The following is a 14467-nucleotide window of genomic DNA, read 5'->3' on the forward strand; positions in this document are numbered from 1 at the left end:
CCTCTGGAAGGGTTGAGCTATCACAGGGCCCATGGGCCAAAACCTGGGTGGTGACCCCATGAGGCTGTGTGGAGAGGGGCCAGCAGGCGACAGCACGGGGGACTCAGGGGAGAGGCCACGTGCTCCTCAGAGCTCTGAGAGGGTGGAGGGGCCACAGGTGGGGTCAAATGAAAGGGAGTCAGCCAGAGGGGGGCTGTTGCTCGCCTTCGCAGCATAAGGTGGTTCCACTGTCTGGCCCTGACACCAGGAGAGTTTGCAAAGTAGCTGCTCCCATGTGGGCCTTTAGCTTCCCTAAAAACCACAGGGCTCAAGGGGCTGGGGAGCCAGTGGGGGGTCCTAGGCCTCTGGAGCTGGGGACAGGATGGAAAGGACCCCTAGCACTGGCAGGGCCGGGCCTGCAGTTGGAACCACATGCTCCAAAGATCCCGGGTGGCTGCTGGTGGCCAGAACCTAGTGCCGAGACAAGGCCCTGCCCATGCCTGCCGGGCAGCCTGTGGCCACAGCTGAGGCTCCGGGCAGAGGGAGCCTTGTGGCAGCCTGGCCGGGCGAGGAAACCCTGAGCTGCTCTCCCGCTGGCCAGCAGACCCTGCAGGCAGGGGTCTGGCAAGTTTGTTTCTGACCTTCACATCTAGCAGGCAGCAGCATTTGCAGGGAAGTTCGGCCTGGTCTGGGATCCGCCTGCTCCCTGCTCCACTGCACTTTTCAAAACATCATCTTTCAGCCACAAGCAGTGTGGGCCTCAGGTCGGCTGACCCACAGCTCCCACAGAATGGTCCCAGGGAGCTGAGCTCCCCAGAAAGCCAGTGTGGGCCAAGAGTCAAACGGTCACTTTCATGGCAGGATGGGACTCAGCTGAAGACCCAGGCAAAGGCTCCGCTGCCTCTCACTGTGCACTGTGTCCCAGAGCCAATGCCAAGGGCAGAGGCCCTGCGTCCATGGCCAGACCTACCTGCTCGTTGATCTGGCACATGGTGAGGTTTTGGTCATCACAGGAGCATGCCACTCGGATGTATTTCAGCCAGCTACCAGCCCCCGCCTGGGTGGCATCCACACAGAACTTCTCGCTGCCCAAGTCCTCGGAGATCTGTCAGGAAAGAAGCATACCAAGGGTCAGAGGGCCGTGGGGCACAGGTCACACACGGACAGTGCACATGGGCACGTGGGCCACACGGACACCCCAGCGGGGAGATGGAGGACAGCTCTTTCTTTTCTCACCGAGCAGATCACTGCCCTGACCAGGCAGTAAAACCAGTCTCCAGCGTTGCAAAACCTCCCCAGCAAAGCCGTCGTAGGTGTTAGGAAGCAGAGGCTGCTGTGTCTAAGCACAGAGTCCACTGCTGAGGACGGTCGGGTGCTGGGCTAGAAAAAAGTGCTTTTGAAGGTAAAGGTGTCACTGGGGTGTACAGCTGCGTGGAGGCTGGGGTGTGTGCCCCTGTGTGTGTCTGTGTGTGCGTCTCCTGTGTGCACGTTTGTGCCCTTGTGCATGCTCACATCAGTTTGCCCATCACCCTGAAAGGGAGAAAACTGTGTCGTTTCCTTAAAGCTGGAAGTTTCAGTTTGACACCTGGTGACACGCAAATGCCCAACTTTTCTCACCACGCCACCCTCGCCCTTGAGACTCCCTGGGGCTTGGCTTTCTTTTGTTCTTGTTGTCGTCTTTTGAATGCACTATGACAGGCTGGGTGGCAGCTTCTCAGGTTTGTTTTCTGATCTGCACTGAGTCTCCAACTTCGAGGAGGTTTCTTGAGAAGGCCTGGCCTGCTGGACCATGGGGGCAGCTGCAGGTGGGGCCTTGCCTCTGGCCTCCTGCCTGTGCTGCTCAGTGCTGGCTGTGGTTCTGAACAGAGTCTGGGAAACCGCATCCTGGGTGGCTTCCTGGGCAGAGTGGGCAGTGGTGGGAGGCAGGTTGGTGGGCAGGGGCTAAGGTCCTGGGAGTAGAGAGGCTGCTTTCAGGTGTGCCCTGGGCATTCTGTCCAGCTGTGTGCAGGTGTTCAGGTGTACAAGGGTGCCAGGTAGGCAGCTCTGTCCACATGGGGAGATATACCCAGGTGGGCAGGGATGGAGGCCAAAGGACACAGTGAATCAGGCAGGGCAGTGTACAATCCAGCTGGCAGCTGGACATGGCACTGTCTGATTTGGGACACCATGGACCTCCTATTCCTGAAGGCTTTGGATGAACAGTAGTACCTGGAGGGGACCATTCACTTGAGGCCTGGAGCCGCCACCTCTGCCCAGAGAGCCAGATGCTTTGTGAACTGTTCAAGCGGTCCCCAGATGCCCACAGAGCCTTCCTGAGTGACCAGGGCCACCAGCACTCAGAGTCAAAGAGGCAGCATCAGGGCTCAGGGCCCCTGGGAGTAGTGTGGAATCTGCACCTGGACCAGCACCCTGGCCACCCCAAGACTGGAAAGGCTCAGCTTTCTGGACATCTGGAGGCTGCAGGCCTTGGTTTTGAGAACTCAGCCTCTCAGGGACAGGACTGGGCTAGAGGGAGAGCAGGAAGGCAGAGATGGGGAGCTTGCACCCCCACTAGGAGACTGGCCTGGTCCCTGATGCCCAGCGTCGCCTCACATGCGCAGACTGCCCAGCTCTCTCAGGACCCCCAGCTGCTCAGTGAGTGCTTTCACGAAGTTCAATGCCAGCTTGGGGCCAGGAAGAGCATGCACTCTACATAATGGCCCTTGTGTCTCGTCGCAGTCCTGCAGATGGGGCAGAGCTGCACCCCTGAGCACACGTGGAGTCTTGGTCCTGCTCCCACCCACTCAGGCTGTCCCCAGCTGGCCCTGCCAGTGACCTGGGTTCCTGATGAAAGGTGGGCAGTGAGGGCCCATGAGTGTGGGCACAGGAGACCTGGAGTGCTGCATGGGAGGTCGTGGAGCAGGCAGAGGGTGGCATCCCAGGGCTTGGGCTGCGGTGTTGCTCCCTGACCCTCTGGCTCCCTCCAGAACGGAAGTGGATGTTCTCCCTGCCCCACTGGCTCACGTGATGGCAGCACAGGGCAGTGGGCTCCATCCAGCAGGGGCTTGGTGGGAACTGAGTCCTTTGCCACGTGTCCGCACATTCTGTCCGCTCCACACCAGTGGAGAGAGAGGCTGACCACTGCACAAGCATGCACCAGACCACAAAGTGCCCAGGTCAGAGGCTAGGACCCAACCAGTGTGGAGGTGACAAGGGACCCCCGAATACAGAAGATGGCACTAGCAGCACCCCAGGTATGGGTCCAGTTCTCTGTCACAGTCCTGCGATGTCTCCACACACTGGCTTGGTTCCTGTGACCTGAGGGTGGGGGAAGCCCTGCTGGGCCTCCTGCCTCACCAGGACCCCAACTTTCCCTCCAGCCTGAAGCACCAGGCTGGGTGCATCCTGTAAGTGTAGCCAGGAGCCTATGTTTCTGATTGCACCTGCTCTGAGCTCAGGAACCAGGCAACAGGCCCAGGCCACCTCCCGAGGGGCTGACCCTTGGCACCTGCCTGTCCCTTGTCCCTGGGCCCCACACCTGCAGGCAGGCTTCTGTTACAGTTGTCTGTTTAGGGCTGAGGTAGGGTCCTGGGGATACCTCTCCACATGCCACGTCCTCTCATGGGTCAGGTGGGGTCTTTCCAGGGTCCTCACACCTTCCCAGGAGGTCACTGCCTGCTGTGCTCAAATCCAGGGCAGGCCCCAGCCCAGCGCCATGGCCCACCAGCAGCCTGGCCAGGATGGGTGTGTGGAGGGAGCCCTGGCTGCAGGGGCGGAGGCTACAAGGGCTGATGTGCAGTCATGGAGGCAGCTATCCCATCCTCCAGGAGCTGTCTCGGGGCCCAGCCCCACACAGGGCCCTTCCTCAGGCACTCAGACCCCTCTGTCCCAGCCACAGGGAACAGCTGAGAGCTCTGCAGGCCCCTGCTCACAGGGAGGAGAGGCCCCTCTGGTGGGGCTGCAGATGGTAGCTTCCAGCCTATCCCCATCTCTGTCTTGGGCATCTGTGCCTCCCCATCCCGACCTGTGTAGGGGCAGAGCCTGGTGCTGTCATCATTCAAGGCTCCGTCCCCTGCATCTCTGGGGCTGGTTATGCCTCCAGGGTTGGGCCTTGCCTGTCTCCCCAAGCCTGCTCTGAAGAAGCATCCACCTCAGGAACTAGCTAACAACCACCTGCAATGCTCGGACACTTGTCAACATCCGGTCCATGTATGTGTGTGCACACGCATGTATATGTGTGTGGGCACGCACATATGTGCGAGCGTGGGTATGAACGCAGGCATACATATGGGCATGTGCTTGTATGCTTGTGTGCACACATGTGGATGTGTGCATGTGTGAGTGCACAGTGGGTGCATGGATGGTGGGGTGGCCAGAGGGCAGCCAGTGTTCTGGAAGACAAATCATCCCCAGGAGAAAGGGGTGGAGGTAGCCTGTGGGCACTGCCCAGCCCCTTGCCCTGGGCACAGCCGCCTGAGCCCTTCTCCACCACAGTCACCCAACGGCAAATAAGAGGAGTGCTGGCCCATGCTCCCAACAGCCAGCGTGTGGATGACACTTTGTGCCGCTGTCCTCACAGCAGGACGGTCACTCTCTCAGGAACATCCTGAACCCACAGTACTTGTGGATGTGGCTTCCTGCCCTCCCAGTCCCCCCTGTGCAGGGAAATGACTCCAGCTCCTTTGAGCAGGTCAACTATGGATGTGGCTGGCTGCTTGCGGGCCTCTGGTCTGTCCCTGTCCCTGTTGGACACAGAGACTCAGGGCTCTAGCTCAGAATTTGAAGTTACCCTCTCCCGCCCTTTAGGACGGGGCCACTCTGGCTGGGCAGCCTCTCCATCCTGAGCTTCTGCCTCCCAGGCCTTTCTTCCTCACACCTGGAAGGGCCGGTCCCTAGCCCCTGGCACTCTGGGGGCCACAGGGTGGACACTTCCTGGTGGCCCCAGAGATATGAAGCGGAACCCTTCTGGGTGGGCCCCATGGGACTGCTCCCTCCTCCCTCCTGGAAGCTGAGATCTGCTGCTGATTCACACTACTTGCTCTCAAAGGCTCTGAGTGAGCTATGGCGGCACCAGGGAGAGGGACTGCAGGAGTCCACTTGTGGGCATTGTGCTGGGCCCAGCTGGGCACTCTGACGACAAGGGGAGGCGGTAACTCTTCCACCCTGGTGGGGAATGTGCTGAGGTGACCTGGCTGGAGTGGTACAGGCCTGGCTCGGGCTGGCTTCCTGGTTAAGGCACAGAGGCTGGGGCCATCTCTTAACTCCATAGAAGGCAGAATAGAGTGTAGAGCTGGTGCCCTCTTGCCTGTCACTGCCCCCACTTCACAGGAGATGTGACAGTGTTCACAGGCTGCCCCACCCCAAGCTGTGCCGTTCCCGGTGTCCAGAACCCACTGAGGACCAGCAGGAGGACTCTGTGTGCTCTGGAAGCCAGAAGCAGGCCTGGCAGTCACAAGTCCCCACCCTGTTCACAACACTCAGTGACAGAACTTGGTCTGCACCCAAGCTTGGCAGCCCCAGACCACCTGCTCGCCCCTGGCCAGAGCTCCCTGGGCACTAGTGTCCTTGGAAGGAAGCGCCAGTGACGAGGATGTGGCCACAGCCACAGACAGCCCAGCCCCTGTCCCTCACCGCTGGGGGAGCCAGCCCTGCTGAGGATCCCCGCTAGAGGAGCCTGACCTTCCCGACCAGAGTGGACGCCACGCCCAGCCACGCCTGGAGCCAGGCCACCCTGGGGTCTGAGATATGGCCTTAAGTCACTTAGCCGTGACATTCCTGGGCCACCTGGGGACCTCCAGGGAGGTTGATGGGGTTGAGGAATGGCAGGTGCTGGGTGACAGAGGGAGGATCCACCAGGGGGAAGGGACTGTGGCCTCCTCTGGAGGCTCTGGCAGGGTGGTTCCTGGAGGCCACTGTGCCACACGACCAAGCCTCTCTGCAGATGGCACCTGCTGCCTACCCACTGAACCCCCAGTTGGCCTCCCAGCCTCCCAAGTCCCCTGCCAACTTCCTGGGCTCATGAGTCACCCTCAGCAGAAATGCGAGTTAAGACGTGAACGGGTAGAAAAATTCTCTTAACCTCCACAATGCTCTTTGCACATCATCTGAGCTTTCCTGCCCTTTTTCTAATCTGTGGCTCTCTGCTGGGCTGCTTCTTTCAGGGCTAATGGCGCAACCAGCCACACAGAGGCGGGGACTGGGGCGTCTGTCGTCAGCTCGCTAATGGATTCCGAGCATGCAGGAAGGAGAGGCCTGAGCACTGTGTCAACCAGGGGCAGGGGTAGGGGCTCCTTGCCCTGCCCCAGGACACAGAACTGATTCAGGGCTACGTGTCCCGCTGCGAGGCTGTGACTTTTCTGTAGACAGGCACATGGGCACATACATGCACATACATGGCTACACAATGCTGCATGCACACATGCGCACACAGGCACAGGCGCACACACAATGGTCATGATTTATAGCGATTGCAAGACGGTGAAACAGAAAGCCATTCTTGTGTGTAGGAGGAGGAGAGGCCTGTGGAAACACCTCCATCCAGGGTGGGCCTGGGGCCTGGACTAACTGATGCTCATTACAGGCTCAGAAGTGACACAACCAAGAGCCAGGGAGAAATGCGGCTGGCAGAATGGGGCCTGGCCATCAGGTCACAGCCTGGGGCCAACTGCTCATGCTGAGAGAAGGACAGAGGCGTGGATGGGCGGGGGAAGAGTGGCATTTTCTGGGGCTGGCTGGACTGTCTGGCCCCGCTGACCTTTGGCAGTTCCCAGGCTGTGATCTGTGTTTGCGGAAAGTCAGGGCAGGGTACCAGAGTCCCAGAGACCCAGAGCACAGCCCCGGATGTGAATGACTCCAGGAGGGGCAGCTGCCTGAGGGGGGCTCTGACGACAAAGAAGGGGCTGGAGCACCTCCAGTTTATGTTGGGGTGACTGCTGCTTTGTCAGTGACTGGCAGGTGCCTCAGCTCGGAGCCAGAACAAGAACACACATGTTGGGGGAATCCCTGAACCCCACACTTTGAATCACTGTGGGGCCACACGCACCTTTGAGGACCTCATGAAAGCTACAGACCAGAAACTACTCAGATGCCATGTGACACCCCAGGCTCACTGTGCACAAGTCTCCAGGCCCACAGCACAGCTCCCCCAAATACTCTGGTGTTGTGGCGCTCCTGGGGTGCAGCCCCATGTGGCTGGCCCAAGCCTGCTCTCTGCGGCAGACTTCTCCCCGCTGCTCCTCTGCACCCTGTGCTGGTTCTGTACTATTTAATTTCACTGTTTTTCCTCCTCTGGCTGGGGCTCCTACCACCCAAGACTATAAACCTCGCTGCAGAGGAGAGAGTAAGAAGTGAGTGGAACGGTTTCTGTCTGCCTGTGCTCACCTGAGCCCTCCAGGTACCGGCTGGACTCCAGCGCCCAGGGCTCAGGTAACCGCAGCTGGGCCTAGAGGAGGAGCCTGATGGACAGGCGCTCACCAGCCTTTCCTGTGTCTGAACCCAAGGCTCCAGGGGAGCGCAAACTGCCCTGCAAGGGTCACCCCAGGCAGAATGCATGTTTGGGCTTGGGCTTCCCCCCAGCATGTGGCCCATCCATCAGCAACCTGTGGTTTGCCCTGACCCACCAGAAATGAAAGGGCAATGGGGGACTCACACCTGTGCTCTCTGCCTACAGCGGAATAGAGGAATGAAGCAGACAGGTGCAGCTGTAGAGAGCATGGACCGAAGCTGGGCCTGATTGGGAGGAACCGGGCCGGTCAGGGCCTTGGCCGCAGGTCTGAGGTCTCCACCGGCAGCTGGTAGCTGGATGCAGACCTTGGAGAGGTGAGTGTGCTGCCCCTGGGTCTGAGAAGTTCTCGGTGGCCATCACTCCCTCTGGAGAGTCAGCCCTGAAAGCTCAGCTTGACAGTCTGGCCTGTCTGGGGTCCTGCCCCTTTTCTGCTTTCTGGCCCTCAGGGCCGGGCTACCTGCTCGATGCTAAGCTCTAAGGAACACCTGGCTTGCCCTGGGCTGCCTGCTGGAGAAACACAGAACCCAGAGCACTGGGCTGCTGCTTGTGGGAGGCTCTTCTCTGTCACCTGGACTTTTGTGGGATGTGCACAGACCCCTAGAGCCCACAGTCACTGCAGGGAACCCTGGCTGGGGCTCCTCACAGACCCAGGCTGGCTTCAGGGTCCACTGGTTGGAGGAAGTTCTAGCCCTTCAGCCCCATCTGCTGGGTGGGACCTGGGTCTTCAGTGTTTTGCCCCTGAAATTTGTTTGTAACCTGGGTTCCTGTAAAGCAGCGGCAGTCCTCGGAGCTACTTCCTTGGAGGGCAGCTGCATGACAGGCAAACAGATGCTCTGCATGCAGGGCTGAGCCCAAGCCACCACCTGGCCTTGGTCAGCATGGCTTTGGGCTCAGGGCCAGGGTCAGGACGACAGGCAATGCTGCCTGATTCACAGCAGGGCAGGGAAAACTGGGGCAGCAGCAGGCGGAGAAGCTCACCCCAGCCCTGGCTACACCCAGTTGGATCTGGACCTGGAGCTCCTGGGGATATGCCTGGCACTCACCCTCTGCCACACTCGCTCCTGGAAGTCACACAGGGTCACCTCAAGCACAAGTGGCGTCAGCTGCCTCCCATATGACCAGCTTGCACATAGCCACACACACACACGGCAGCCCTCAGGTCCCAGGGCAGGTCCAGCTCCACCCTACCCAGGCTCCAAAGGGAAAGAAAGCAACTGGATGACTGTCCACACCCCACCCCATCCACTTCCTGCCAATACAGGTATCTCAGGATGGATGCAGGCACACTGTGTATGTTCATGTAGTTGCTCCCGGAAGCCTGGAGGGGGTCACCACTCACCCCAGGAGGGTGCCCCGAGTGCCTGGTCCTACACCAGCTCCTCCTGACCCTTGCCTGGGGCCTTTGTTAGGGCTGTTTCTCACAAGCACTGGAATGGAATTGCAGCTGGTGTGTGGACAACAAGATGAGAGCGAGGATTTGGGGGGCTGAGCATGCACAAGCCAAGGAGAGGGAGCTCCCTGCTCCCCACTGCCCGAGTAGATGGCTGGAGTCACAGCAACCTCCTGCACAGAAGTGGGCCCTGAGACCCCAGGATGGGACCCATGCTTTCTCCAATGATAGTGATTCCTGACCTTCAGTCGTCTTGCACTCCTGTCACATGGGATAAATACCCTGCTCGTCATCCATGCCACCCACTCCTGGCATCCATGGGAGGACAGAGTTCTGTCCCCAGGTGCTCCTCAATACACCAGCTCAGAGGGTTTCTGGTGCATGGCTGAGCCCCACCCACCCCACTGGGGCCTGCTCCCGGACGGGATGCCCACCTAGGCCTGTAGTTGCTGGCTGACGCCAGACTGTGATGCCCAGGCCACCAGTCTGGGACATTCTGCTCTGGTCAAGGCTGTCCATTCAAAGTCCCAGTTCTCGCCAACTTGAAAGTAGCCTCCTGGATGGGGTCCACCTGAGGGCCTGGCCAGGCCTCGGGAGGGACACCAGGCAGCGGTGGCCGGGACCACTTCTCCTGCCCATGCAAAGCAGTGCCAAGAGGCACCCACACGTACAGCCCCACAGCCTTTCAAAGCTGAAAGTGGCCTGCTCGGCAGCAGGCGGAGTTCCCAAACCCAGTGGCTGTTCACCAGCACAGGCTCGGCCCTGACATTCTGAAGCGAGGTACTTTTGCTCTGGTTTGGTTTTTGATCATAAGAAAGATATATTAAAAAAAAAAAAAGCCCCACAACCCTAAACCAAACGCTTGCGGCTGTGCCCCTGTCCAGGGTGAGTCGGGCCAGGTCTGCCACAGGAAGTCGCTCCCCAGGGGAGGTGAGGCCCAGAGTGTCACACTTGTAACCTTTCTCTGGCTCTCAGAGGGTCGCAAAGTGCAGAGTTTGCGAATGTGACAACCCCCAAGCGGATGCGGGAGGGGTTCCACGCAGCAGTGCTGAGCCCCGAGGTAGAGGTGGGGCTTCCAAAAATAGCAGGCATGTGGGATCCCAGCCATGGGAGCAGGGCCGAGGTGGAGGCACAGCCCCACTGTGGGGGCCGAGTGCAAAGGGCCCATGGCAGACCCCTAGGGATCCCACCTCAGTCCAGCACACAACCTCAGGAGGGGCTGAGGAGGGCCTCGGGACCATCAGACCCTCTCCTATGTCCCCATCACTGTCCAGAGTGGCTGGAAAGCAGGGGTGACACAGATGGGCCCACAAGAGAGCCACACATCTCAGCTGGGAACTGCCCCATCTTCTCACCCCTTTGTTCTCTAGAGAGCACAGCACTTCCCCAGGGCTCTTTCCAGCTCACCCTGGGCAAGAGGAGGGATGTGTCCCGCTAGCATGACCATGCCAGTCTCTGATGCTCTGATCCTCAGTGCTGCAGCTGATGGTGGCCACTGAGACTCAGCATGGAGTCAACCCATGCTCACATCTCCCCTGGGGCAGCACTGTAGATCCACATTTGTAAACGAAAGAAACTGAGGCACAGATGAATTCAGTGACTGGATAGAAATTGTACCACCAAAAGGGGTAGACGAGCTGGCCAGTGGACATTGGCTGCCCTTCTGGCTGCTTTCACACTCTGTAGGACCAGGGTCACACATCCAGGCTCATCCCGCCCTGGAGCTTGCATGGATGGGTAGGTGGGCGGTTGATGAACGAATGGAGGATGGATCGATGGATAGGTGGGTAGATAGATGAGTGGATAAATGGATGCTAGATGTTTGGATGGATGAGTAGATGGAGGTATGGATGGATATTGGATGGATATTGAATGGATGGGTGGAGGGTGGAGGATGGATGGGTGAGTAGATGAAGAGATGAGTGGACAGATGGACACTGGATGTATGGATGGATGAGTGGATGGGTATTGACTCAGTAGATTGATATTGGATAGATATGGCATAGGTAGGTGAATAAATGGGTGGACAGATGAATGAATGTTGAATGGATGAATGTTGAACGGATGGATATTGGGTGGATGTTGGATAGATGGACGGATGGATGGACAGATGATGGGGGGTGGATGGCTGATGGATGGGTGAGTGGATGAATGAGGAGCAGGGTCCCCACCATCAGCTCAGATCCTTCTGGCTTTCCCAGAGCCCCCAGTGTCCCACCAGCAGGGGCAGGGGTGGGAGCATGCTGGGGACTTCTCCAGGAGGCTACCTTGGACTGTCCCGTCAGGATGAAGGCTCTCTAAAGGGCCCTCCAGCCTGGGACTCACAGCACAGACCTCTCCCATGATGGCAAGGTCCGCCAGGGCTTTGTCTGGCTGAGCCCCAGACTTGGGGTGCTCAGTGCATGGTTGGGGGGCCCACAAACGATTCTAGGCTTTCCTTCACTTCGGATCTTTCTTTTCCTCTTTCCCTTTCATGGTCAGGGCCTTTTTTCCTTCTCATGCCTCCCTTTATTCCAAGAAGGACCTGCAAACTCTCCCCCTGGAAATCAGAGCTGCAATTTCTCCCTGGGTCCACGTTCCAGAGCCACAATGCTGAGCACAGTGTTGCAAGTGTGTTTCCTGGGTGTGGCGTGGCGGGACCTCTATCCACAGAGCAGAGGCTGGGTGGGCTTATGGCACCTGGCACACAGCAGGTGCCTAGTGAGGCTGGAGAGCAGATGGGCTGCCCTGAGCTCATCCCTGCCACTGACTTAGTTCCTGAGAGCCCATCCCTCTTCCCTCTCGAGGGGACACCTCAGTGCCAAGGAGCCCGGTGACTCACTGCCTTCCGTATCAGCCTGATGTTTTGAGATCAGCGGTTGCAAATAGCTCAACTCTCAACAGGCCAAGTCCAAGCAAATACCTTGCCAATCCTCACAAAGAATAGCTCTGGCTGCTCTGTGACATACAAAAATGGCCATCAGCAGAGGCTCTTGGTGCAGACGATGTTGGCTTTGGAGGCGTTGTGAAAAGCCAGCTCCGTCTTCTCAGGGTGGGCCCAGGTAGGCCTGCACAGGAAATTGCTGGCCAGGCCTGAGCCCTCATTTAGCTTCAGGGGTGAGTGATTTTCCCCAACCAATTTTTTTGTAATGATTCTGCTGCCCAGGACGTCTGTTTTTCTTGGGGGTCCTGGAGCACAGCCACAGTTGTGATGAGAGGAGAGGGTCCCAGGGCCGCTGACTGTTATCCAACTGGTCTGTCCTTTCTGCTCTCAGCCAGCCCTCTGCATCAGACACAGAGCAAGCAAGACTTCCGGAATAGTGGTGCTGGACCACTCCCTGCTGGAAACCATTCGGGCCCTCAGTAGTGGACCTTGAAATGCAAGATAAGTCCACCCACAGACACCAGTTCAGCTAAGTCCTCCCCACCCCGGGGACCCCTCCATCTCAACCAGGCACAACGGGTCAGATCAGTGAGTTCAAAATGATTCACAGCCAGACACGTGGCCGAGTCAGTCTTGCATGGCAGAAGAAACCAGCTCAACCCAACAGCTCCCCATCCTCCCTGTGTCCCAGCTCCTCTCCATCGGTGAAATACAGCAAAGGAACTGAGTGTGTCCCCCACCATCATGTCACCTGGATCTCTTTCAGGTCTTCACCAGCCACGCTCAAGTAGCTATTCAAGCCCAGGAAATAGAATCGAAGAGGTTTATTAAAAGTATAATCACGAGCATTTACATGTCACAAATGATCCTGAACTTCATCCGCCAACCCCGCAGCTTCTCGGAGGGGAGCACAATGCGGCCAATTACCCAGGATGTGAATGGGGGTGTTGAGGAGCCTCAGAACATTTTAATTGGTATCTTTCTTTGTCGGTTCTGCTATTGTATTTTTTCCCATTGAAAAAGACAAAGATGCACTGGCTTTCCTCCCTCGAGGCTGCGGAGACCGCTGGTGCAGCAGCTCAGCTTCCACAGTGGGTCCCCAATGGGACTTAGAGCCTGGGGAAGAGGCACAGGCCTCAGTGACCCTGGAGCGGTGAATGTTGCACACCCTCTCCCCTCTGGCGGGGGCTGTTTCTAGAAGGTTCTCTGGCTCTGAGGAGGTTCAGCTCTGGTGTGTCAGAGGCATCATGGCCCCTGAGCCCTTTCCCTTCTTTACCTCCTCATTCACTCAATGTGCCTTACTCTAAAATTTTTTTGTTAGAAAAGGGCTCTACTGCTGAGGTAACCGCCAGCCCCTCTATTTTCTACCTTGAGACAGGGCCTCACTAAGTTGCCCAGGCTGGCCTTGAACTGGCAGTCTTCGTGCCTCAGTCTCTGGGGTAGCTGGGGTTAGAGACACACACCACACCCAGCCTACTTCACGTCTCTCTTATTTTAGGTCACTTTTGTTTAGTCTTCCTCTCTAAACAATAACTATTTTAAAATGATCTTTTAAGTAAAAAGAATCACTTTGATTCTTCTCCAAGTGCCTTGCTTGGGAGACAAACTTGTTTTGAAAATTTCAGATCCAATTTAATTTCTTAAAAATTTTAATGAAAAATATAGCCGCATCATAACCTTTAAAATAAGTTCAGCTGCTATGCACTCTAGTAATCCAGCCATATCAGTATGAAAAATAGATTCAGAAATACAATTAGTTTAAATACGCCTCTTCTACTTTTGTCAATATTTTATATTTCTGCATACGAGGGGTGATCAAATATATGGTGAGTGCTTAGAAAAAATAAATTACAATAAAATACACATCATCATTAACTCCCCTCAAAACAACCCCCCATCATTCTTTCTGCTTTCCAAAGCAGTTCTAGAGTCTTGTTTCCTGAGTTTCTATGCAAGGTGTGATTGAAAAACATAGCAAGCGCTGCTCCCAAAAGCCAACCAGGAGACACGCAGGCTCCTAAACACATAGCACCGCGGCCTCATCCACCCTAGTCCCTGGATCGGTTCCTGTGCAACTTCTGGGGCTTTGCCAAAGTCAAAATGACCATGAGACATAAATGTTTTGTGTTGAGTCAGCGCGGGACATTGAGGCAGCCACAAAGCTCGACTGGAGATACTCAGGAAAGAGGACTCCAGAACTGCTGTGCAAAGCAGCGAGAATGACAAAGCGAGTGTGTTCAAGCAAGGGGAGGATTCTGAAGGGGACTCAATGTGTTTCTTAACGTAATACAGTGTTAAAAGATTTTAAATTCACCATATCTTTTGATCATACCTTGTAGAGTCAGCCCTCTTTATCCTTGGCTTCCCTGTTTGTGGACTGAACCAGCCACAGATTGAAAATATTCTCCCCCAAAACGTGTCTGTACTGAACATTTGCTACTCTTTTCTCATTCCTGTTTCCTGAACAATACAGTGTAACAACCACTTACATACAGTTACACTGTGGCAGGCATTATAAATCATCCAGAGTGATTTACTGTACCTGGGAGGATGTACAAGGCTCCACACAAACTGCACCCCGTTTCAGAGAAGGGACTGAGTATCCCTGGAGTTTGGTCTCCACGAGGGGGGTCCTGGAACCCACCCTGCACATCTAGGGAGGGACTGAATCCCACAGTGGAAGAACCTCGCTGAAGGAAATGAGGAAACACAAGACTGCAGATCCTTTGGAGAGGGGAGACTCCAGCGTTTT

The 14467-nt window shown here is 56.8% G+C and overlaps 1 protein-coding gene across 5 annotated transcripts in view; it reads right to left on the bottom strand.

Moving 5' to 3' along the window:
• Window positions 1–14467, bottom strand: part of Prdm16 (PR/SET domain 16) — a 279740-nt gene that overhangs the window by 39053 nt on the left and 226220 nt on the right. For all 5 annotated transcript variants that reach the window (XM_010627786.2, XM_010627787.2, XM_010627785.2 and 2 more), the window contains exon 4: window positions 950–1084. In XM_010627786.2, the coding sequence (XP_010626088.1) occupies window positions 950–1084 (135 nt within the window). The remainder of the gene's footprint in view (window positions 1–949; window positions 1085–14467) is intronic.

The sequence above is a fragment of the Fukomys damarensis genome, unplaced genomic scaffold (assembly GCF_012274545.1).
Source record: "Fukomys damarensis isolate Sample0158 unplaced genomic scaffold, DMR_v1.0_HiC HiC_scaffold_23, whole genome shotgun sequence".
NCBI classification, from domain to species: domain Eukaryota; kingdom Metazoa; phylum Chordata; class Mammalia; order Rodentia; family Bathyergidae; genus Fukomys; species Fukomys damarensis.